The sequence below is a fragment of the Serinus canaria genome, chromosome 1A (assembly GCF_022539315.1).
Source record: "Serinus canaria isolate serCan28SL12 chromosome 1A, serCan2020, whole genome shotgun sequence".
NCBI classification, from domain to species: domain Eukaryota; kingdom Metazoa; phylum Chordata; class Aves; order Passeriformes; family Fringillidae; genus Serinus; species Serinus canaria.
Window position 1 is genome coordinate 14,321,246 of NC_066314.1, and position 26,889 is coordinate 14,348,134.

The following is a 26,889-nucleotide window of genomic DNA, read 5'->3' on the forward strand; positions in this document are numbered from 1 at the left end:
GAGTTCCACATGTGCGTGTATGCACAGAAAGAATTGAGTAATGAAATAAAATTCTATTGCTGAATATTTTAATTAGGAGTTGATTGTATTTTTGTGGTAAGAAAAAAGGAGGTTGAAGATGGTTATGCAAGAGGATACTGTAAACCAAGTGCAAAGATTTTCAGGATTAGTGTGTTTGAAACAGACTCCACAGCTGTGCTCTGGAGGACAAGAGAAGATAGGAAGAATGGCTTTGGGGTATGGGGCCGTTCTTTCTGCTTTTAGTGGCTGCTGCTGCTGACAAATAGAAATACAAACCAAAGAACACTCAGAACAACTGTGAAAAGGAGGCAGAGTAAAGCAAACACTTCTCAACCTATTATTGCTTTAGGGATACATGAAAGGTAGATCTCAAGATGACAAGCAGTAGACTTTTGACGTGCTGAAAGCACACACTGCATTGGAAGCATAGTCCATGAGGAGCTTTTCTACCTGTTATATTATTGCAGTAGGTTACAAGTGTTAGGGAGGAGGATTCTGTTATTAAGGAGGTTATCTTTGGTGACAGGAAGAGTAGCATTCTGCTAGAGCAGTTTATTCCCAACCTTATTGACAACAGCCTGTCATCAGTATGTGTGCTTTGCAATGGAGAGTAAAATTTTATGGGGAAAACACCATGGTTTTAGTATTTTCTTACTATATGCAAATATAAATAATACTAACTTGGCAGGTAGGAGAGGTTAGTGGCTAATTCAGAGATCCAGTCACCTATGAGCCTGTTTTGTGCTTCATTGTAGGTTCCTAGTGCTTTATTAGAAGCTATCACAACTCGTTCCATTCCTACTCACAATTACTTTATCAGTGCTCAGTTTAATGATTCTTCCCCAGTGGGTAATTAATTCTGCTTTCTGATGTTGCTCTCTTGCAGTATTGTCAGCAGTCCCTACCTTTTGTTTTGGGAAATAAGAAAGAGGAAGTAGGCCAAAAATGTTTTAAAATGTAAAAAAAGTGATTTTTACTTTTGAGTGGAAATACAGTTATATGTAGCTAGGTTTTACCATAATTGATGTTTCAATTAAATGTTGCTATATGAAGACTTAATTAAATACTTTAATTAAAAAATCAGGTGAAATGTGATATAGGGAAAATCAAGATGGGAGGTAGTAATTACTCAATAGAGTTTCTTTGGAACGAGTCCTGTGAGGATTCAGACATCCTTCCCTGCTCTGGTCTAAGACTTTTCAGTTATCCTCAAGTATGGAAATTTCTTCATAAATTTTTCTCAGTGAAAAGGGAGTAATGCTGTAATCACAGGGCTTGCAAAGTCTGTTTTTCAGAGAGATCCTGGATTTAGTTATTTTTCTCAGTGGTAGCTTGTGCATGAATCTTTTCCCTTAAAGCTTGAACCTTATATGAGAATGTCTTGTCACTTCGAAGGAGAATGTGGCTTCATTTTTAACTATAAACTTTTCAGTTTTAAGGATGGAATCCACTTCTAAGTGGGAGCAGATATGAAGGTGTTAAAATTTACTATCCTCCAGTAGCTGTGTCTCAAGTACAAAAAAGCTGGGTTGCTTGGAGGCTGGCAGACAGCAAACTGAAGCAGTGGAGTATTTCATTGCCCAGCTTGTTACCTGACAGCTTACACTGATTCATTGCAACTTGTCTAGTGCAAGTCCCAGGAAGAGCAGATTCTATCTTAGAGATACTTGCTGGATCTGTGTTAATTGGAATGGAACTATCAGATATACTTTTTAAAATTGCAGCACCTAATTTTTCTTGAAATTTCTCATTTTCACTATTCTCTCACTGTATAAGGGCAACACAGCAGACTGACAGATAGGAGAATCAGTGCAGTGCCCTGAGTTGCAGAATGGCACTTCAGATACCCATCTTTATTTTCTCTTAATCTTGAAGTTATCTAAAGTTATCAAAGTCTTGTATCACCTAATGAGATTTACCAAAAACAATGCGGTGTTTTCCCAGCTTTCTCTGTAGGCTGACCTGGAGCTCTGCCTGAATCCTGCCCTGCTAATGTGCCTGGAGAATGAAAATGGGGCAGGAAAGAGCTGCTCTGCAGGGGAACCTCAGGAGTTGTGCTTGGTGCTGAGTGAGGACCTAAAGAAGTGCAAAGTAAACGCTGAAGTAAAGGAACTGTTCCCAGAATTACATCTGCTGTTTGGAAAATAACTGTCCACCACAATGCATCTAGAGAGCTGCAAGTTGTCAAAAACTGAAAGTCATGAGAGAAACATTTCCCAGAAAGATCTTTGGCGGTCCATTTCCCTGACAAAATTTAGCAGTAATTTCTTTCCACCTGCAGCATCCATCCACTCCTGGCTGGCTGAGGCTTCCTCAGCTTTTTGTCCCTTAGGTATTGGTAATGGAGTAGTTGATCTGTTCCTTTTTTCCTTTTAGCACTTGACACTACTGTCTTGCTTTTTTTCTCCCTCAAGTGCAGCATCCTCATTCTTCACTTGTAGCTTCTTTTTTTTTTGGTCAGTATAAGCCACTGGTGGAAGTAAATACCCATCAAAAGTGTTTAAAGTAACCTTGTGTCCCTTGACAACTTGAGTATTGCACCATGAGTGCTGCAGTTGTGATAGTCTAGGAGAGCAGTCACAAGTCATTTCCATGTGCAAACCTTTATGACGTGAAGAAATTGGCTTATCCTTCTACTAAGAGCACTCAAATGCAAGATCCTTGTGCTTATAGTCAAAACCCTCTCTGAGACTCCCACTTTTCTTGAGAGATCTTTACTTGGGATTCCTCCATAGGATGCTCTTCTATTAGAGTTGCATTGCACTTGCACTGAGCAGCTGTTTATTGAATTGGTAGCAGGGAAACTCCAGATCATGAGGAGAAAGACACCAGATATCACACTTAAATATCTACTGGCAGCTAGATTTTTAAGCTGAGCTGCTTCTCTTAAAGCAAAAAAGTGTGCAGCCCTGGTTGACTTAACCCATGGGCACTGGGAAAGGCCTTACTCTCCCTGTCATGCAAAATGTGGGTGCTACAGGAGGTACCTTGAGGAAGAACTACTGATTTCTACCACCCCCCACCCTCCAGTACTGCAAATATTTTCCCTTATGGTCATAAAGAAAGGAGTTTTATTATCTCTGCATGGATCACTTGTGTTTGTATACACAAGCTTGGTTGTATATGAATCTACTAGTGTAAAAGAAACTGAGCAATTGCTGTGATTCCTATATTTTCATTATAACTGTTATAATGTAAGTTATACCTACATTACTGTCATGAGTGCTACTTGCATTATAAAGAAGTAATTGAAACTTAGATTTTAAAATCAAGCCTTAGGCTGAAAAAGGCTTACAAGGCTTTTGTTTATTTTTTAGAGTAATAGTTGCAAAGCCATATAACTGGTACCTGTCTTCCTACCAGTCATGCTGTTTTCTGCACAAGTGGATAAATGTAGCAATTCCTATAAAAATATAGTTCTGTGTGTTGATGTTTACAATGTATTTATCCATGGCAAGCACAACATTATTTGGAATTTACATTAGACAGACAGTATTTTTTGAATGGCTTTCCTGAGTAGGGAATGAAATCATTCAGTATTATTTTTTCTCTAAAATGTTCCTTGGTTTCTCTAAAACACTAAGTTTGCAATGAGGTTAGTCTTTCTAATGTTTACTTTCCTTTTAATTAACTGCAAGTTATAGGTAAGAAAATGTGTTCTTCTGTTCATCTTCATGTGATGCTTCATGTTTGGAGACAGTTGCTAGACTTTAAACCCAGTGAAACCTAAAGCAATTTACAGAGAAGTTAGCCAGTTTCACTTGTAGAAAGAGGCACTGTTAAAAACAATGTTTGTCTTAATTGAAGAGTATAACTGTAGCTTTCAGGTATAACCTGAAGGCATGCTTTTGGCTGAGTTCAGCTCTCAAAGCTTATTCATGTTTATATAGATGTCACTTTCTTTAGAATTCTTCTATCACTGATACAAGTATCACTGTAGTAGAATTAGAGAAAAATGGTTTATAAGCAAAAGTGTAAAGTTAGAAAGAATCACTTGTTTTCTGTATAGCTTTCAAACCATTACTGTTGTCCTCTGAAAATAAAATTTCTCTGCACAGAAAATATATGCTAATCCTTGAAGCATTCAACCATTTTTCTGAGGTTTTTGATGTGGGATTGGTTTTTTGCAACCATGTAAAGATTATGTTTATAATGCTGACTTTCTGGCATATATGGGCTATGCAGATGAGCCCTGATGAATCTTTTTGGGTCACTATAAAACCATATTTCCCTGCTGGAAATTGCAGTTTGCGTGGCTGAGTCAGCAGAAAGAGACAGATTGGCATCCCCAGCCTCTCAGTGAGTGCTTATGGTGACCTGTGCCTCACACATTCCATGCCAGCCACCAGAGCCAAAGCCTCCAGTGGCCAGTGGGGTAGCTCGGATGGGGATACTCATCCAGATCCCCTGCCTTGCTGGATGGGGAAGCAATTCCTTATCTGTGCCTGGGGCTGCCTCAGGACCTGAGCACCTTCACCTGCTGGTTCTTCCTAGGTGTGAGCAGCACCAACAGTGCAGTCTGCTGGTGCTAGAGAATGTCTACAGAAAAGCACTGCTTATCTCAATTAGTATTTATTTAAACTGAAACCACTCTTGAAGTAGATCAAGTAGTACTTGACTTACATGTTTATACAAGCTGTCATAAAGAAAACTACTATGTTGTATTCATAATTTTCAAGTGAAAATAAAAATGCTCCTATTTTCTCAGGTGAGAAGTTTTTGCCATGTGGTAGAAATAAGTGTTGAGTGGTATAAACATCTAGGCCGCTTTCCTCTTTCAAAATGAAAGGTCTGCATCTTACAATGAAGTTACAGATTTTTGCAAATAATTCATGATCAAAATTAATGCAGAAACAGAACAAATTAGATCTTTTTCCTAGTTGCTTTTGATACCTTTTACTCACTTCTAGGGTTGATTGTTATTCTAGTTTTGCTGTAATGATTCAAAAATGCATTTCTTCATGATTTCTTGTATCTTTCTGAAATGGGATCTCACAGATAAGAGCTACAGACACAGATTCCCAGTATGGCAATCTCAGTGGGATACTCAGGAACTCGGGCATCTGTGTGGGGTCTGGCTGGGATTTTCCCAGACTGGATTAATAGGAACAGATGGTAGCCATAAAGAAATGACTGAACACAGGTAACTAATTCCAGGTTGCTGAGAAGTGTAAACTGACATCTGTAGTGCTAGGTGTGGTCGTAGGCTTGGACAGTTGCAGTGAACTTTGCTTCACATATTCTGGGTAATTGTCTTGATTATTTTGCCTCTGGTTAATTAAATCCCACTCTCTGATTATGTCACTCAAGATAAATTTCCTCTTAACATATTTTTTTTATTTTTAATTATTGTAACCTTGAATAATCTCAACATAATTTTGAATATAAAAAGTTATTTGTTTAGGAATAGTTTCTCCCCAAGATGAGCTGTTCCACAGATAGTGCTAAAGTTGAGTTGAATAAGACCCCACAGATGAAGTGGTTCTAACACTTAGAATCATAGAATATCCTCAGTATTTTTTAAATTACTGCCTGTTTGTTATTAAAGGTTACTACATTCTTTTTGTAACTCCTAAACTGTTTTCTTTTAATAAATTGAGTAAATTAAGCTTTATTTTAATAAATTTCACACTGTAGCCTGTAGGTGGTTTTTGTCTGTCTTCCCTCAGGTGTCATAGCTCACTTGTTTCCATTTCATAACCAGAAAATTATTAAAATATTAAAAATATTCCTTGACTTAAAGAATTTCAATGTAGAAAAATCACTACTGTGATAAATAGTCCCTCCTTGATTATGCTTTGTTGAATATTCATGTCTCTTTACTATATGTGATTACCCTAGGCTGTTCTGCTGAGATGCTATCCTGGAGATGCCAGAAAAAGGCCTTAACACTTTAATTCTGGAGGAATTGTATTCTGTGTTGGCATGTTAATTTTATTATGAGTTGGATTTACTTCTGTATCTTTTGAACAAGGGAGTGCTTGAAACTTGAAATTACTCTTGTGGAAAGCTAATGCTATCTTCTTGGGGCATTGCATTTACTCTGTGACAGTTGTGGTTGTTTCTACTGGATGCAATTTGAGGTTTTCTGAAGTGAAGAAGGATTTTGTGGTTTTGATCCATGCTGATAGCACACAACAATAAAAAAGCCTTCTTGTGGTCATCAGAAAGAATTATTTATTCAGGCTCATTAAGATATGGTTGTTCTATAAATCTGAGACAATATCACCTCGTGAGGAGATTTATTTGCATTTCTTCAAATTGCTCTGGTCCTTGACTCCTTCACAGCTGGATGCCACATAGCAACATAGGGTTTTGGTTATAACTGCAATGTTGCTCACACAGATTTGGGCTGGTGGCTAGTTAGGGATGCAAAGGTCTGGAATTACTTTGTCTATTAGGTGTTCAACAGTACAGGTTTTTTAGTTGTGATGACCCAGCTCTCTACAATTCAGTAAATTAGTGTTAAAATACCAGACTTGAATGAGGGTTGCTGATTTTGAACCCCATTCTAGAAGAGATGCACCTCAGTCTGTCCATTACTCTGATCTGTGTTCTCATGTGGTTTTGGTGCTGCTGATTTGTCCCACTGCCCTTGTGCATTTCAGTGCTCTGCTGTAGCGTGCACAGTTGTGCCACAGCTAAGAAATTGACTTCTACTAATCTGACATAGGGGGGATACTAAATGGGGAAGTGTGCTTCCAGTCATCCTTGAAATAATTTCAGTCACCAGTTATAAACTGCTGATAATGCCTTTACTAGATATTTGCAGTGGGTGGGAAGCCAAGATAGTGGAGAGGACTTGAGCTTTCACTGATATTCACACTCAAATACAAGTTGTGCAATGAATATTTTAACTTTATCTGCTAGGGAGTTGGTTAGTGTACTAGAACAGCATTCAAATGCACTGCTCTCTCAAGTATTTCCAATTAGCATGTTTAATAAGGCACTCTGTTATCCCCTTAGGTTGACTGTCATTACTGAGAGCTGAAGTGTTAACTGTAACAGCACAAAAGGACTCTGTGAGACTATAAAAAGGTTTAATTTCTGATTAGGTTGAGCAATATAATTGTAATATGTTGTGGAGCTGCCTGTAGAATAGGAGGTGACTGATTGTTGACGGCTTCTGTATGTGTGTTTGTGAAAGCTAATGGTCATTTAAAATAAGCATCCTTTGCAGTTAAAATCTATCTCTTGTATTGCTATTTAAATGGATTCTTCTTTGATGGTAAAGATGATACAGTTATTGTAGAACTTTACAGTTCTTTAAGGAAGTTACCCAGCATATTGCCCCTGTCCTCCTGAGTTTTGCTACTCAGATGTTAGCAGTGTTCTAAAATTATCAGTTGGCAAGAATGCTGGTTTTGTCAGAGTAAAGCAAAAACCTTAAAGTATAATTTTGTGGGAACACAGCTGAAAGAAAACACTTGAAGAGTCTTTTTGTCTATATAATGTGACATACTTCTGGGGTCGATCATATTTCCAAGGCACTAAATTCAGATTGCATGTCCAATATCCAGGATGTAGGACGTTTACCAGATTTCCTGCAAAGTTGCAGTGAGAAAACATTAACTCAGCTGTAGGCTGGCAAGTTTCCCCTTGTCACCTTAGGAATTTGCTGTTATTTATACTCCTGTTGCACCCCCACTAAAAGCTCACCTTGACTTTTTATTCAAATTTACTTGTAGCATAGCAACCTCTGCTAATATTTAATTCCTAATTCTCTTTGCCATAAACTTGTTTCTTCATCAGGTTGCCTCCATGAATCCCCTGTCTATGGAATCACTTGCTGCTTGGAATCCTTACCATTAACACAAATTATTATGGGATGCTTCATAATTAAGTGAATTTTAAAGTTGGCAGCATTAAAGCTTAACAGTTTAATGCAAATTTGCTCTTGCAAGATATGTGAAATATTTTACCTTGGTTAAGTGCAGCTTTATAAGTTAGTGAAGGATGTTCTGAAAGGAAACATTTTAGTTTATGCCTGTTCATTTGGAGCTCCTAACAACACAAATTTTTGTAATAAGCTGTGTATGTTTTTGGTTTTTAATAGAGACTATTTGCTGTGTTGCTGTACTCTGAAATAAGAACAGAGATTTCTTTACACTTCTTTAATGATTATTTCACATTTTAATTTTAGTTTCCACCTGGATAGTCTGGAGACTCCTGGTGGTTCAGGTTACTCCATTGTCATAATTAGTCCTGCCTGGAGGCCAGTACAGTCATCTGATGTCACTGTGAACAGTTTAAAGGAGATAAGTGGTACAAACCCCTTAAGAAGCAGGTGGATTCCTTCTAGCTGGTTGTATTCCCTGGTTTGCTTGGTTTTCATGCACAAGCTGGACAGAAGGGGCAGAACCATAATACAAAGAGACATCAGCTCCTGGATGTGCCTCCTTGGCACTTCTAGTTAACATCAGTCCTCTTTATTACTAAGCATGAAAGACTGATTGAGTTGCAGTAACAACAAAAGTCTGTCAGGAACCCTTCCCTGTGTTTTTGCTGCTCCTGACGCTGGTTATTGGCTGATGCCAGTGAAAAAACTGACACATTTCTACTACCTTGGAGCTCTTTTATTGTGCTAGCAGTTAAAGTACATCTCATTCAATATCCTGTCTCCAGCTTTTGTTGCTCATCTGTTGTTCTTATGATGCACCTTCCCTCCTCTTGGCAGGAGACATGACAGGAGTGTGGTGGAAGTCCTGATCTGGTCAGGGTACATTTATATCTGTCTTATCTTGCACAAAGAAGTCTTTAAAATGATTCAATTTCCTTAGCATTAATGCTCAAATGCATTTTGCAAACAATAACTTGGATTCTTTTTTTAGTCCTTGTGTTTTCAACTGTAATCTCATTTCTTAAAATATAATTCTAATTATCATAGGAACTCTCCTTCATTGACCTTTTATTTCTCTTGTCAGTAGATTTGTTGACTTAATTTCTGAACTTTTAAGTGAATTCTTTATGATGCTTACATGTTCATACTGGAAATACCTTTCTGGATTATAGGGTCACTAAGATGTCTTCACACCCCTGGTCTATTGATTGTCTTGAAATTGAGCTGTGTACAGACTTATCTCTGCTTTCTACTGGTAAGTCTGCAGATTATAGTAGGAGCCCTAGCAATTAGTCACCTAAGTGATTTTAGGAGTGGAAAAACATTTAATATGATGATTTCAGCCCATTTTTTTTTTTTTGGTGTCATCTGATGCTTTCCATATAATAATTAGATGCATCTTCTGGTTGAAATTTAAGGAACCTTCTGATATGTTTTTCTAAGCTTTATCCTTTAATGAGGTCAGAAAGTTCATGCCTTGGTTACTCAAGTGGATAAAGACTGGACCTCCCTGCTCTTTTTTTTCGTATTTCATAGCTGTGGTGCACAATGTAGAGCTTCAGCCTTCTCTGACAGATTTCCAGTTAATTATTTTCGTTTTCTATTTCTCATGTCTTGTCACTTATCATCTCTGCTAGTTAGGTAGTAATATACTTGCCTGCAGCAAGAATCTTTTATTTGGTGTGAGCAATTTAACAGTGAGAGCATATTAGAAAATGTCATCTAAGTGTAAATGAAAGCATTATCATATGAAGGATTAAGGAAAGATTCCATTGCAGCTATATTTGTTTTGCTAGGAAAGCTGTTCTTTGTTTTCAAATTTCTTTAATATCTGGCTATTAAAATAATTACATAACAAATACCGGTTATGTATTTTAGAGATTTTTCTACTTGACTAATACTTAATGCACTGCTTCTGACTGCCTTTTCAGGAGAACTTACTCTCCCATGTTCTAGTGTGTCTTAATTGGAAATCAGAGGAGGAAAGTCTGGAGAACATAGATGCATTCTAAGGCAACTAAAAGCAAATGAGTAGTGCAAATAACACTTGAGAATCTAAAATAATATTTCTTTAAAGTCATATGATTTTTTTTCTCTAATGCTGATTAGTTTTAGAATAGCCATTTTTTCAGTCCTGGTGTTTTTTCGAGAAGAACTTTGCTTTTGTGTATGAGTGCTTGCTGCATGACAGATAAACTGGGAAGGCTTTCCTAATTGCCTCCTCCTGTTCCCTGAAACCTCCTGCTGTACTCTTTCAGACTCAGAGTAGCAAAGCATATGTTTTTATATTGAAATGATAATTGAAAATATGTAACAAATGTGTCTTTTGAATTGAGATTTTTGCTTGAATGTTTTGAACCTGTAGGTTTTGGGACACATGGTAGAGGAAGTAAGGTCTAAATAGAAATCCAGAAAGGCTGTTTTAGACAGCAGCGTTGTGAACACATTTCTCAGGGCAAGAAATCTGGCATGGAAGCTGCAGAATTACAGAGTCATTTTGGGTGGAGATCACATGTTGACATGGTCAAGGCCTAACTGAGCATGGTTCTGGGCAGCCTGCTCTAGCTGCCCCTGCTTGAACAGCAGTTAGACCAGATGATCTTCAAATGTTTCTAGCAATCTAAGCAATTCTGTGTGATTTTGAGCTAATACCCTAAATCCTTAGGTTTCCCTGAGAAATCTTGTGCTCTTTATTGCCAGTTTGATAATAAATAATTTCAGCTATTATATTAATGCCAGCTGAATAGCTGATATCACTGGCTAGCTTGTGACAGGACTGTTGGAGTGTGCAAAATTTCTTTTCTCTGTTTATTCCTGTAGTCATCAGCTTGAGAGAAGAATGCAGCAGAAACAGTAAATCTGTTGTCATGATGCCTCTTGTTCAAGACTATTTACAAAAACATGTTAGCTTTCATACCACCCCTATGTTATGCAACAGGTTTTAGTTTCACCTGTCAGAGGCAAGTGTTGTAGCTCTGGCTTACCCGGGTTCTAGCAGTGTCTCGGGGCTGATGGCGTGCTCTGAACATCAGTGAGAGCTGCTGGTCTGTACAATGGTGTGGCTTTGCTTTGTGGATGCCTGAGAAGCATTTTTGGTTGGCAAGCTTTGAACAAGATTTCTCTACAGGTTCTGGTAGAATCAGTCTTCATCAAGAGTTGAAAGGGGACAAAGGGTAGCTTTTTTTCAAAGCATGTATTGGTTTTGGTTGTGCACATCTTTCTAACTGTTCTCTAGTAAAAACCACATATAGATGTTGCTGTCTTCTCAAATTAGCTCCACTACATGATTAAGTGTGTCAAAGATACATGTTAACATTCAGTCCCAAGGAGCCTGTGGGAAGATGGCCACACCACAGTGGGGGAACAAGCCTGGGCATTGGAGGTGACATGCCCAAGGCAGAGGGGTGGCTGGGGAGCAGGAAAGCTCAGCCTTACCAGGCCAGGGCTACCACAGCTGTAGGGCCCTGCCCCTCTGCTCCGGTGGCAGCCACTGCCTCGCATGGGTCCTCGGTGGCTTTTGTTTGCAGCAAGAGGACACACACCTGTGCTTTCCCAAAAAGGATTTGCTGTTATATGTGTGCAGTCTCGGTCACTTTAATCATTATTATTTCAAATACTGACATGAAATATGGAAGAGAAACACCCCTAATGGTGGGCTGGGCTTGAAAATTCACTTCTATGTCAAATACACAAAGGACTATTTGAATGCTTCTTTCCATAGTACATTCTGGTTGGCTTTGAAAATTGGTTGAATAAATTTTTAATGCTCTTTTTTTTTCCCCTGACATTTTTATTTGGGTTTTTTATTCTGTGCCAGTTTCTCAGTTGATAAGAGAAGGAAGCATTGGCATGTCCTGGGGGGCCCTGCTGGGAACTGGGTTATCATGCTGAGAGGCTGCTGTGAGTGTTTACCTATCACAACAAAGGAGCTTCTCTTGCCATTTTATTATGGAACAATCTGTATTCCTCGCTCGAGCTTTTGGAGGCTCCCAGCAGTCCTGTCAGGCTAACCTTCTAACCTTGTTGCTAAAGATGATTTTGTGCTCTTAGTTTGGCGAGTCAGCCAGGCTAGCCAAAGCCTCTGCCATCCCATGATGAATCCCTTCTGCTGTGACACAAGCCAGGAACCATGGCTGTGCTTCAAGAGCCATGTACTTGCTTTTAGGTGACCCCAGTTCCTGCTGGGGCTGTAGCACTGACCCATGCTGGTGTGGGGCTTTCTGTATGGAGCTGGTGGAGGTGCCCCAGGCTGGAAGATGTGTTGTGTCTGGTGGTGCTTGGCTGTCCTCACTGTGCTCAAGTTGTATCTCAGCTGACTTCAGTCAAAATATGGTTTTGGGTGGCTGCTGCCAATGTACTTCTAGTTTTAACTAAAAAAGAAATCACTGCTGCTTGTCATTGTTGGTTCTTGTAAGGAAATAGGGATTTCAAGCACCAAAGCATGTGCTGCACCCAGGTGTGCTCTTCATACACTGTTGAACTCTGTTTTTACAGTTTGTGTGTGTTTCTTGTGGACATTTCTGTCTTTTGCACAGATGACTCATTGCCTAGTTAGTAGGAAGTACTACCAGTGTTAAGACAGAATAAAAAGCAGCTGTGGTTTAGTGTTAGTCCTTGTTTCCTTATGGTGACAGAGTTTTTTGCATTGAATCATAGAATGACTTGGATTGGAAGGAACCTTAATGATCATCTAGTTTCAATCTCTCTGCATGGGCAGGGAGGCCCCTCTCTAGATCAGGTTGCTCAGGGCCCAGCCAACCTGCACGTGAAATAGCACATGAAATATTTTAAACTAAGTCAAGAAACAATTTGTTCTATAACAGTAATGAAATTACACAGTAATAATAATGATAACAACAATAGTACTTGGCCTTATTTTTGTTTCTGGCTGTGGAAACCATGCTAAAGTTCTTTTTAAACAGAGTTTTGTGAACACCTGATGTCTTCAGTTAGTCACTTTGATTTATGTGGGCTTACTTGGATCACTGCATCTCTTTCTTTTGAAACTATAGTTACATCTGTCCTTTTATTTAATTTCAGTGTACATGCAATGTTAATTGAAGAAATTCATTCTTTGTATCATTACATCAAACCTTGAAATTCCAATACAGCTGCTAGCAACCATTTGCTTTTTGAATGCTTCTAGAGTTCATTACTTGCATTTTCATTGTTTTCATCCTTTGAAAGTCAGAAAAAGAATTTGTCCAGCTTATTCCATTTAAGTGTGTGCTGATTTTGCCTTGAGTAGAGTTAATTTTGTAAGCACAAAGTCCTAAGTTTAAATCCAAAATATAGCCCTGGCTGCTATGAAGAATAGTAACTCTACCCCAGCTGAAACCAGCACATTCTCCACCCCTTATTCCATCTAGATGCAGTGCATTCTTCTTACCCATGAACCCCCTTCCCATTTTTTGATATAATACACAGATATAATTCTCATAGCCTATGGACCACCCCTGTGGAATGTCTGTAAAGTGCCTATAAATGTCCATTGAGTTCCTTTAGTCCATGACTTTGGCTCCATCTGTTGGGGTGGTCACTCAGGGCAGGAGAGGTGGTGTTTTCTGTGGAGTTACTGGGCACCACAGCCAGCTCAGTTTGGGTCACTGCTTGTCAAGCCCAGCCTTGGTCAGCAGCTCAGCCCTGTGTGGCTACTTGCTCACTCCTTGCTGGTAGGGTGAGGGAGAGAACTGGAAGAGTAAAAGTGAGAAAACTTGTGGGTTGGAGTAAAGACAGTTTAATATGTATAGCAAAAGCCACGCACACAAGCAAAGCAAGGAATTCATTCACCACTTCCCATGGGCAAGCAGGTGTTGAGCCATTTGCAGGAGAGCAGGTCTCCATCACATGTTACAGCTGTTGGGAAAGACAGCCTCCACAACTCTGAATGTCCCCACTTTCCTCCTTTTCCCTTAGCCCTGTATGTTGAGCACGATGCCGTGTAGTCTGGAATATCCCTTGGATCAGTCAGGGTCAGCTGTCCTGGCTGTGTCCCCTCACAAATACTTATGTGCCCCCAGCCTTGCTGGTGGGGTGGGGTGAGAGGCAGAACAGGCCTTGACTCTGTGTAAGGAATAAAGAAAACATCCCTGAATAGTTAACACTGCTTCCAGTACGAATATAAAACAGCCCTATACTAGCTACCATGAAGAAAACAAACTCTGTCTCAGCCAGACCCAAAATAGTATTTTATGATGAAAAAGCAATGTAGTATCTCATTTGATTTTATAACTCTAACTGAATTTATTCTTGTAGGTGTAGCATCTATGACTGTGCCAGTGTACATCGCAGAAGTGGCTCCACCACACTTACGAGGCAGATTGGTCACCATTAACACTCTCTTCATCACTGGAGGGCAGTTCTTTGCCAGCGTTGTCGATGGAATCTTCAGCTACCTCGCCAAGGATGGATGGAGGTTTGTGAGCCTTCCTTGCCAAAAGCAAGCTGCTGTAGTCCTGATTTGGTTGACAGCTATTATAATTCTTGTTGGTAAAACAGAATTTACATAGAAAGTGGTAAAACTGTGTACTAAAATGGAACTTCAATAATTAAATCTTGCCAAAATAGATCCCTACTGCTTTCGCTTAAGCTTAGTATTCACAGTATGCACAGGTTTTTTGACTTTGCTAAACTTTAAAGTGGGAGAGTAATAAATATACATCACAAGTGTGAATGATTGTCATGATGTTTATGAAAGTAGCTTGCCTTTTGCATTTACAATAATTGCATGCTGATTTTTTCAAAAGGCAATTTTCCAATAAGTAGTGTGCTGTATGTGCAAGATAAGGTGAAGTTTGAATATTCTTAATCTGAGCAGCGGTAATCTATCGGAATTGAAGGATATTGTAGCATAAATTTATAGTTAAAAGCTTATGTTATAAAATAAAAAAAATTATATTCTGGGCTGCACAAACCCAGTTCTCTCAGCCTCTTCTCTGTCACATGCTCCAGTTGTGCAACTCGTCTTGGTGATCCATTGTTATTCCTGGTTTGTTGCTTTCTCTTGTATTTGTAGTCCTAGTGCAGCCCGGTGTGTGGAGTAGTGAAGAGCAATAGTTTCTGCAGCCTGCTGGCATGTGCTGGGTGACTTTTGCAGTAATGCTGTGTTTTCAGTGTGTGCCAATTACTGCTCTGCTGGATTGAATGGAGTGAAGAAAGGCTACCACCTCAGTGGTGAGGTATCCAAGTATTCCAGCTGCAGTGCTGGAGCTGTTAATTGAGGATGGTGTACTGTCCTCAGCTAGTTTATTGCAACCTGAGGCTGAGCAGGGAAGAGTACAGATGGTCTGTCACCTGAAAGGAGTGGCCAGCAAACACATGGAGAGAAATCACAGATGTCTACCCCTGAGTCATTACATAGAAGAGGGAATATTAGAGCAATTATTGTATCTTCTACTGACTGAATGGCTAAGCATTGGAGTGCTGCAACAAACAATAAGGAACTTCAATTTTTCTTGGCTCTGCTTATTCTCGGAAATGCTGGATATTAAATTAAAATGAACCAAAGAAAACAAATATTTAATGTGACACTTAGGTTAGCTTTATAAACCCTGCTAATGCCATCTTAATAGTATTGCAGCAGTATGTCAGAGAAGGAGAAATGTTATAGCAGACTTATTAAATTTCATGCTGGATTTTTTCAGGTCTGCTAGACATCTGCCTTCAAACACAAAGTCTTGTAATCTGTATAGGAAAGAACTATATTAGATTTCTGAAAGCTGGCTCACTGTGTGAAATGTCTAAAATTGCCTGCTTTTACTCTAAATTGATTATATCAAAATGTCTTGCTCTGAAAATTACACCAACTCTAGAACTTGCAATGGATGTTCCCTTTCAACTAAATGTTTTCCTTTTGGCCTGCTCCTTTTATTCAACTTTGATCAGAATTTTGCAGATTGGAAACAAACTTCAGTGAGGGAGCACTGTCTGTACATTTCTTTCTTGCCTTGCCTGTGATAAACAATCCAATAGAGTCCAACTGGTATGAATCAAGCTTTCAGGGGCCTTGATTGATTTTGCCTCCTAAGATGATTGCAGGCACCCAGCTGGTTAGTTCTGGAGGCTCTGCTGCTTTTGAGTGACTGAAGGGTTTTAGAGGAGCAGAAATTTAAGCAATAGGAGTCTGAAGGACTAAATCTGCATACTTAGATGCATGAAAACATACTTCAGCATGCATTTTGACAGGATACAGCAGTTGGTTTTAATCCCTATGAGTGAGTTTTACTCTTCATTTGAAACAGAAAAGGCTTTCAAAATATTACTCCAATAAAGATATCGAATCTACAGTTTGGTGAGCTTCAGTGGTCTAAGTATTTTGTGCACATCTACCAAAATGTTTGTGGAGAAGGAAAAGTGTTGGAATAAATGAGGCCATTAATGAATGAGAGCATTAGTGAATGAGGAATGAGAACATTAGTGGATTAGTGACACCGTGAGACATGTTGACTGAAGACTACCCAGCTAATAAGCCTTCCACCAACTTTATGGTTTGAATTTATTTTCTTTCTTATGCTTTTCTTTTTTAGCTAATAGTGAGCTATATAATTTTTAAAGTGTTACCAAAAAAGGAGAGCTGCTAACTGAGCTCCTTCTAGTGCAAGTTTTGCTTGTATGACCCTGGGAAATTTCAACTGGTTTTGAGAAGAACTTGAGGGCTCAGCTGGGGGTGGGAAGACTGGTCTGCATGCACATTGTCCTGGGATGGCCATCCTTTGCCTTTTGGGTATTCTTTTTATCATTCTCCAGTTTTCTGCTTGTGGTACTGCCCATGTTTTTCTTCTTGTTTTGCAAGACATAAATGCCTCTAAGAAAATATTTTTCCGTTTTTGCTAAAAATGCATTTGGACTTGATGAATGCATTTGGTTCATTGCCCCTAGCCATTGTAAGGTTTTCAATAATAGTTATTTTCTCCTTCCTACTCAATTAGCAATCTCATGCATGCTTTATAAAAAGATCCAGCTAAGAGGCTGCATATCACCTGTGAAAGCATGCATCCTGGGGAGTGGAGAGAGGAGCTAGAGGAGAGAGTAGCAAATCTCCTTAATCTCCTGACTGATGTCAAGGTGTGATTTTGTTTATGAGTACAGGCTACCTCAATATTCAGAGGGACTGATTTCTGGAGGTGTTTTAATGATCATATTCACTGATGTGAAACCCATGATAATTGCAATAATATACAGGTGACACTGGCACTGTTTAAAGTCTTTAATGAAAGTGAAAAGAATCTGGGTGAAGTGTAAATGGGAAAAGGTCAGATTTTACAAGCACAATAAAATTATACATTGTTCTGCAATTCTTTTTATCCTTTTATTGTTTTACTGAAGAAATATAAAAATGTGATGTGTATAGACCAGAGCCACCCATGAAAATTGGTAGTGTGCTTGTCTTCCACAGCTTTTCCCGCACTTTGGATGGAGCAAATAACCCTGCTTGGGTGTTGCCACGGGTGTCTGTGCTGATCATTGGAAGCATAACTGTGCTTTTACCAGTGGTAATTCTCTGTTGAGTAGAGAAATAGCCTTGATGCTGTAAATAGTAACCCTTGAACATCTAAAATGCAGTTTTGATTTAAAACCTCACACTGCATTTGACTGACGATTTAAAAGCAGACTCTCTGAAAGATCTTGTGTTAATTGCTGTGCTGGTGAAATGAACTCTTTTCAGTGTTTCTGCTTATAGTCAGAAATTTTCAAAATTAAAACTGGCAATGTGTCAGTGTGTATGTAGTACTGACCAAATTATGCATTGTTCTCTGGCTGGTTTGGTTTTTTTTGTTGTTTGTTTGTTTTTAATATGTTGGTGAAGCACTTAGCAGGATTTCAATCTCATCTTTGTCATCAACAGTACTTGGTTTTCTCCATGCATTTGCTTTCTCTTTCTGTTGATGATTGTCACTGAAGGGTTATCAGTTTCCAAACTAGTGTAATATTTCAGGTTTTTTGTTTAGTCTAACTTAGTGTCCTCAGGACCAGTGGCTAGAATCAGTGGTGGCAGAATAGTCACCATGTCCCTGAGATTTCCTGGAAATGAAGGAAGGACCATGTTTTCTAAAATACCTGCAGAATATGATTCTTCCCCACTTAAATTACAGTGAGAAAGAATACGAGGAGTGGGCGATTTCATCTGTAAATACAGTTTGACTAGCTGTAACTGAATCTTCTCATAGTGTGTTTTTGTAGGCAAATAGTAGATATTGATCAGTTTTCTGATTTATTTGCAGGTACATGCTGGGCCTGTCAGCTGTACCAGCAGTTATACAGTTTCTTGGCTTCCTGTTTCTTCCCGAAAGTCCCCGCTGGCTGATTCAGAAAGGCCAGACCCAGAGGGCACGGAGGATTCTGTCTCAAATGCGTGGCAACCAGGCAATTGATGAAGAGTATGACAGCATCAAAAACAACATTGAAGAAGAAGAAAAAGAGGTTGGAGCAGGTATGCTGAATACTTGTTGGCCACTCTGTCTATTGATGAGGAGATAAAAATCAGAAGAAATGTTGAAGCTGTAGCCTGTTGGAGTTGATGCTTTTATTTGGCTGAGTCAGTTTTGCTCTTTGAAGTATTTAATGTACTGGTAGCTTCAAAAATGAAGATATTTCTATGATCCTACACTTTCAAATTAGGTTCTGATTTCTTAAGTGAGGGAAGAGTAAAGTTGTGTAGGATTCTAAGTTTATACCGCCTACTCTTACGTGAGAATTGATTTCAGAAAATGGATCAGTTTAAGAATGCACATCTCCAGGAGTGGAAATAAACAGAATAAAGTTTGGTTTCTTTCATCAGTGGAAAAGGCCAAACAGACCACGAGAGAGGTCAGAAGGCATTGTACATGGCTCAATTATCCAGCAAACTGCATTCTAAACAAAAAGCCTTTGAAAAAATGTACAAAACAGGGCCTGTAATACACAGATTCTTTTTCTATAAAAGCAATTTCTGAAAGTCCTTTTGATCTGTCCTCAAGAGAATAAGGCACCTAAAACAAACCATTTTTTCAATCTTTTGAATCTCTGTGTCATATTTGCTCAAAACTTTGTGTTCATGTGTGTACTTATAAAACAAGATTACCATTTGATTGACTTTCTGTACTCTGCATATTTTTTCTTTCCTTTCTGCTGAAAGTGTTGACCTGAGAATGTCAAGTAAGGCTCTTAAGTAAGAGTTATCCTTGATAGGAAAATACTGTAACTTCTCAGAGCTGGTGGAAAGAAAAATGGATGTTACTTTATATCTGTTTAAACTGAGATTCAGCATCAGATAATACGGGGCTTTATTGAGTTTGTCTTTGAATCTTACAATAAATAATTATGAGTCTAGAAAGAGATATTTGACATATAGTTGAAGAATTTTTAAAATATTCATCACTAGTGTGAAGCAGGGCTGGGTTTTTTTCCCTCACACATTTTTTGAGGCTTTGGATACCTTTTTTCCCCAGTTCTTTGGGGCTGGGAAATGAAGTTCATTAAAGCTAATTTGTTAAAAAGATGAAGTGGGTATTCACAGAACAGCTTGGGCTTAAGAGTCCTGTGCTTAGGTTCTTCATTCTAATTAGGGATTGGGCTATTCACTTCTATGGAAAACCACTTAATGACTAGTACTGAAGTTTAACAGTTTGTAGAAATAAAAGGAACAGGAATTTGGACTACACAGTCCTTTGTTTTCCATCACTGGGCTATAGGGTATGAACTTGCTTGTCACTCTTAAATCTTTTGTCATGATGCTTTTTGACAATTGTGAATCAAATGTGTTGTGGTAGGTGCAGTAGGATTGACTCCATTGTTAAATAAATCCTTTATGTATTTGTAGCTTGGACTGGGACACTAATTGTGTCATGAGTCAATGAGATTGTTGTCAGGGATATGCAGGTCTCTTGGTTCCCCCCACACACTTCCCCAAAAACTTAAAGTGTTCCTGGAATTTAGTTAAATTAATCACATTTCCTAGGAGAAAGCTTGGTTAGAGACTATCAGTGTTTTGCTCTCAGGTAATCTACAGCTTCAGAGTTGTTACCCAAGGGCATTGTAAAAATGAGTAACAAGTATATGCTGTCTCATTTGTTATAAATGCTTGGCAGACAGGCATCGGACAGCTATGGTCACTTTTGATTTTGATTATAATTTTGCTTCATCTCATTTAACTCAAGATCTTCATTGTTATAAAGAGGTACTTTGTATGTCAGCATCAAGACATACATTGCTTTTGTTACCTTTCTGTGACTTATAGGTGGTGTTAAATTGTAATTGCTTTCATTTCTGTGAGGAGTTGTCTAGATCCCCAGTATTGAATCTTGCTTGTGTAGTGCAAAAGCAACTTTCGGTTCATGCTTTCATTGGCAGGTTTTCAGGTATTGACAACTTAAACATATGCATCTGCAAAGACTTTGCATTTTGTTTTGCTATGGGTATATTAGTTTGGGTGGGGTTGTTTTTTTTTTTCTTTTTCTTTTTTTGGGGGGGGCGGGGGTTATCTGTATTAATGTGAAGCTTTTTTTATTACTTTCTCCTATTTGTGGCAGACAAGGTTTTAAAATGCTAGTTAATAGCAATGACAGATGACTGTAATTCCTATCAGACATTTTGAACCTCATTCCAGTTTCACAAAAAAACTTTAATAAACCTGAACTGACAGTGTGTGTACATGACATTCAAGGAAAGATGACTTTGCAGATTGAAAATCATCTGGTTTACTTTTAGGTAAAAGTGCCTTTTCCTTTGCTGTCTTTTTCTTTCTTGAGAAAGAATAGATGTTCTTTTTCATTGACTGATGCAGAAGCATCTTTGCCAGTTGCTCAGGGCATCACTTTCTAAGTGAAACTAAGGCTGTGTTTGACTCCTTTTCTGCAAGGGAGTAACAGAATGTAGCCATAACACCTTCTCCAGTCCCACACTCAAGAACTTAATGCCTTTTGTAACTGTTGCATCAACTGCTCTCATCACGGAGGAGTGAATCATACTGAAACTTCATCGGTATTGTTGAAGCTACTTTGAAGTTTGGTTTAAATGTGTGTCATAAAACTAGAGAACTTCCTTGCATTTTTCACATGGTCGTCAAGCAGCTTCTGTCTTCAAAATGACAAAAATGCCTTCAGCAACAAACTTCTGCTTCAGAAGTCTTCTATACAGTTATGGGATACCTGTTCAGTGAATGATTCACATTTCTGTATCCTTTCCAATACATTCAATCAAATCAGTGCTGCTGATACTGATAAGCAGCTTATATTTTAGCATTTTGAGATTGGCATCTGGAAAATAACGTATCTTTTTGACAAATTCTTTCCTCATGACTGCTTATGCAAATGACATTTTTTCTGGCAGCTGTGGATGCTGCTTTTATGTGCTCTGTTATGTACTTGCAGTGTGACTTCTGGTGCTGTACCCTTGCATTTTGAGAAGTGGAGGGAGGGCATTGCATTCTGCAGTAACATTGCAAGACAGGTCAAATCTTGGTCATCATCTAATCATCATCTGTTAACATCAACTCTCAGATGCTGTACTGCAAAAACAGGCTGTTGATAGGAAAATTGGAATGAGGAAGATTTTAGAAAAACAGTGTTCCCCAAGAGTTTGATGCAGAGTGACCTTCCCCCTCAAATATGCTATGGACTCACAGATTCCCCAGTGCTTGGCTTAGGTTCTGAAGCCTCATGGAGAGAAAAGGGAGAGAATGGTCAGAAGGGGTTTGCAGTTGAGAGAAAGATCAAAGACATTGCTGGGAGAGCATTCTGGCACAACTCTTCCTAGCAAAACAAGTCTGACTCACACTGCTGCTGAACTGTAGTTTTTAGCACAGTTAAGGCAGAGGTTCTGTAGTGTACCTTAGTTAAAAATAGGCAATCAAATCATAGCAATGCAGGTAAGCACTGGCACAGGGGCTTAATTGCAGAATCAAAGATCATGGAATGGTTAGGGCTGAAAAGGACCTTAAAGATCATCTAATTTCAGTCCCCCTGCCAAGGGCAGGAAACTGTCTACTTGCAGCCTCATCCAGCTTGGTCTTGAACACCTTCAGGGATGGGAAATACAAAACCTCTCTGGGCAACCTGATCCAGTGCCTGAACACCCCCACAGTAAAGAATTTCTTGTTAATATCTAATCTAACTGTGCACTCCTTCATCTTAAGGCCATTCCCCCCATCCTGTCCCTACATGCCCTTGTAAAAAGTCCTTCTCCAGCCTTCTTGTAAGCCCCCCCTACATAATGGAAGGCTGCTCTAGGAGCTCTCCATAGCCTTCACTTCTTCAGGCTGAACAGTCCCAGTTCTCTCAGTCTGTGTTTGTAGGAGAGGTGCACAATGTGTGGTCATCTGATTCCCTGGATTCATTCCAGATCCACATCTATCTTGTGCTGACAGCCCTAGAGCTGGCTGCAGTACTCCAGGTAGGGTCTCATGAGAGCAGAGTAGAGGGGAAGAATCACCTCCCTTGACCTGCTGGTCACATCTCTTTGATGCAGCCCAAGATGTGGTTGGCTTTCTGGGTGGCTGGCATGCACTGTTGATTCATGTACAGCTTTTTGTCCACCCTCAAGTCCTTCTCCCCAGGACTGCTTTCAATCCATTCTCCACCCTGTCTTTGTGCTTGAGATTGCTGTGACCCTGCTGCAGCCCTTTGCACTTGGCCTTGTTGAACTTCATGAGGTTCAACTTCATGTTGAACTCACACACCCACCTGTAAAGTCTGTCAGGATCCCTCTGGATGATATCCCTCTGGATGATATCACTTCCTCCAGAGTGTCAGCTGCACCACACAGCCTGGTGTTGTCAGCAAACTTGCTGAGGGTGCACTTGATCCCACTGTCCCTGTTGCTGTCAAAGCTGTCACCATGCTGACTCCTGAGGATTGTCACTTGTCACATCTCTCCACTTGGACATTGAGCTGTTGAGTCTTAGAGTGTGACCATCCAGCCAGTTTTTATCCACTGAGTGGTCCATCCATCAAATCCATGTCACTCCAAGTTTGGGCAAGGGTGTGGTGCAGGACCACATCAAATGCTTTACAGAAGGTCATGATATTTTTTGCCCTTCCCTTATCCACAACTGCTGTAACCCCATCCTAGAAGGCCACCAAATTTATCAGGCTGTGGGTATAGATGAAGTGCTCTTAAGCAAATTAAAGTGTGGATTTGTAGTGTTAGTTCTAGAGCAAGCACTTGGGAGTGAACTTAATGTGGTGCTTTGTGCATGAAAATAAAGCTGTCTAGCAGATATTTTGTAAAAGTTTTACTGGCTGCCAGTCTAGTAGTCACTTCTGTCTGGAAAGAAATCATTATAGCATCCAGTTGTGTTTTGAATAGATTGTTAATTTTCCATATGCCGGACAGTGCTACAACATTCAAATTGGAGAAAAGTATCCGTTTGTCCTGTCTTTCTGGGTGAAAAGTGTCTGCAAACTGCATGGGTTTTCCTCCCACCCCTGCAGTAGCTGTCCTCAGCTGTGATGTGCCAGGATGCATGGATAGTGTTTCACACAAAATCAGAAGTGAGGTGTTTGGTACTAACTTAGCATCTTGATGAAATGAACGTCATTTGCATTAAGACTAGACATTTATTTTTGTGTAGATGAAGGATGTGTAACTGTGAATTGTAATTAGGAGAGCAGTGTAATCCCCCCCAGCCTTATTTTTCCCACATTTCTCCAACCTGTGAATTAGGGTTGAGATTCTTGACCTTATCTTCTCTGCATGTGGACCTTTGCCTTTTGTTATCTGTTATGCATGTATGTGTGTCAACTTCTGATCATGAAGATGTCTTCTTTGCACATGTCACGCTTGCTGATTTTGCCATGTAGAACTACTGGGGCTCAGCAGTGCATGGAAACACGCTGCTTCTGTGAAATTCAGTGAGACATTTATAAAATTGGTCATTACAATGTAATGTTGTTTAACCTTCCATTCTGTCTCTGCACCAGAATGTTATGTAATGGGCACTGCTTCTAGATTATACATTTTTCTGTGTTTTCATTATTTTAATGCACTTTTGTAATAGCTGAGCTTTTTTTGTGGCACCAGGAAAGATGCTACTCTTTCAGTCTGGTAGGCTTGACTCACTTAACTTTTTTTGCTGTATTTCCTATTTCAGCAGTGAGTCAATCTCCTTTTTAACTTTTTTTATTTCCCTGTTGGAGATAAATGTGTTATGACAGAAAGGTAAAACTACCTCATTGCTTTTAGGTTTCAGCTTGTAATTTTATCCATTTAACTGAAAGTTAAAATATGACATTATGAGGCAGGAAATCTGGACTCTCAGTCTTTCCTGGTTCCAGTATTTCTATTTCTTGCACCTTTTTTTCTTAAGTAATATTTTAACTTGTTAGAATTCCTGACTGTGGCTTTGGCTGGAACCATTTGATATGCATCTTTCTAGGGAGGTACTTAGAAGCTTGCAGTGTTTTCATTCTTATTCATAATTCTCCTCTTGCTTCTGGGAGTCCTTTTTATCCCAAGGCCATTGCATGACATGCTTGATGTTCAAAAAGAGATAGTCATGTTATTATTATTGGACATCAGCTGGAATCCTAGTTAATGAAATGTGGTAATACTGTGGTGCTCTGGTAGGACTGTGCAGATCGCTGAATAATTCCACTTCTAGGCACTAAAATCCTGATTTGAAGTTAATTCTTCTTTTCTGATAATCAGTGGCTTTTGTTACCTGTAACCATGAAATTAGATGGAAGACTTTGGGGCAAGAGGAGACAAAGGATTTGGATTAAGGATTTGTTGCAGAAGTCCCCAGATACAAAATGGGCGGTAGTCGTGTCAGCCTGAAATTCTTGCTTCTGGCAAACCAAACACCAGCATCAGTTCCAAGTGGGTTTTGCTTTTAGGTTTGTGGGACACTTGGCTGATGCAAGAATGGAATGTCTTGGTTTCATTCTTGTACTTTAATCATTTTATATATAGAAGTATTGCTTTGTTCCCCCAAGAACAGAAATTCTTTCTGGGTATGTCTCCATTGGAGTTTGTTTGGAGTTGAACCCATTAAAAAAAGTACTCCTGGATAATTAAAATTCATATAATGCAGGCAAATAAAACATGGAGAAATTTGATCTTGAGAAAGTATATATATTTAGTGTACAATCAGATAAAAGAAAAAAGCTCCCTACACAACTTGGCAAAGAATATTGAAAGTATGCATTATTTTATGTTACAATTAATAGAGACAGATAAGACTTTTGGTTCTCTTTCATCCTTAAAGTCTTTTAAACAACTAACTTATTCTTGCAGATATGACCTTTGAGACATGTAATTTATAAAAAACATAGTTGTTTTTTGTCTTGTACAAAAATGTGACTGCTATATTTTAAAAACAGTAGGTTGTTTTTGGTATCTTAGAGCTCTGCTTATACTTTACGAATCCTGCTGTAAGTTTGTTTACCTGGCAGAGTGTTTCAAGTTGGCCTTGCTTCAGTGGCTTATAACCAAAACCAATCCCTTAATCTTTCACCTCCTTTTTCTATGTACTGGCATAAAGTGAACATCTAGCTGGAAATGGTGGTTAATGGCCAGTCTGAAAATCACAGATCAGTTGTATGTTTTGGAACAAGCTCTGCTTTGCCTGAATAGGATTCCAGACAGATTTCATGTGTGGTAGTCCTAAAGGGGAGGAAAAGTAAAACTTGGTAAAGCTTCTTTTCAGTATAGGGAAGCACTGAAAGGCAGGACACTTTCAGGTTTAGTTTTGTTTCTTTGCCCCACTTTAGATCCATTATGAAATTTCTGGAAGTACACTTAGCTTTTTATTGACAGTGTTAATAAGCTTTTTATTAGGTCACAGCTCCTGAAGCCTACAGAAAATTCAAGCTACAAGTCTGGAAAATAAAATTTAAAATACTTCATCTCTTATCAGTTCAACAATAGATGTGAGCATAATGAATTTGCTTTAAGCCAAATGACATTCACAGATTGAACCTGAATTTGCTGATATTTGTATAATTCAGAACTGCTGCTCTTCTAAGCCTGATTGTGGGACTACATGTCTGGAAACAGTGTTGGAATGCATCACTGAACATTCTGCTGCACCCCATGCTTTGTTTAGGAACAGATAGCTGTGAAAAAATAGGTTTCAGAGTGACAAAATATTGTAAGACTACTCTGATAACATCCTTTTATCAGAGGAGGTGGTTCTTCTAAATAAAAAACTGTCTAAAGAAGAGGCAGTGAACAAGGATAGTGTGTTTCAGTCCAGTCTAAGTGAATAGGAATTTGTAACTTGTGCTACAAAAACAAAGAAATCCCTATGCCTCTTCCCCCTGCCCCCTGGACAATTTAAAATGGAATGGTTTATTTTTCTTTCCTAATATGAACATCCAAAACTAGACATTTTTGGCTGGCTCTCAAGTGTTAAAATTATCTCTATTTCATGTTTGGGATAGCTACAGAAATTTATATTTATAGAAAAGGATCTATTTCTTTTAATACAAAACCTACTTGTTTTTGGATTTAAACAAGTTATTCCAAGTGACTTGACCTAGATCAGTTGCTAGAAGGTAATGGCTTCTGGCCCCAGTTTTCATGTCTTCTCAGAGCTCAGTTCAGTGCTGCAAAGTGATAAGCTGGACACATTTCTTGGATTTTCTAGAAGTAGTGCTTAGTTGTGTAACTTGGGCTGTTATCAAAAGTCTTCCATATAATAGCATAAACTTCAAACAAACTTCCCTGAGTGCCTTCTCAGTCAGGGGAAAATCCCCAAAATAGTGTGGTGTGTGATGAAATTTTGGGAAAGCTGGACAAAAGATTCCTGTAAAATTTAACTTGACGTGCTTGGGCGGGTGGAATATTCTTGATCAACAAAAAGAAAAGTGGATGTGTATAACATGAGTAATAGTAAAAGAAACAGAAAAAAGTTAGAGTCTGCCAGTGTGCTGGAGGGCAGCTTGGGTGTGAACTGAGTGCCAGCAGTGTGGTAGCTTGGTTGTGTTAGAAATGGGAAGCCACGGGTTTGAATTTCCTGCGTACTCTTGTGGGAGAGGTGGGCACACACTGCCTTCACAGTACATTTGTGTTTTGGCACTTGTGTTATTTCTGGCATGGATACACTGAGG

The 26,889-nt window shown here is 39.0% G+C and overlaps 1 protein-coding gene across 1 annotated transcript in view; it reads left to right on the forward strand.

The window, feature by feature from the left end:
* SLC2A13 (solute carrier family 2 member 13) overlaps nt 1–26,889 on the forward strand; it is a 144,568-nt gene that overhangs the window by 13,153 nt on the left and 104,526 nt on the right. Inside the window, exons 2-3 of the mRNA XM_030238581.2 lie at nt 14,117–14,276; nt 18,082–18,290. Of these exons, the coding sequence (XP_030094441.2) occupies nt 14,117–14,276; nt 18,082–18,290 (369 nt within the window). The remainder of the gene's footprint in view (nt 1–14,116; nt 14,277–18,081; nt 18,291–26,889) is intronic.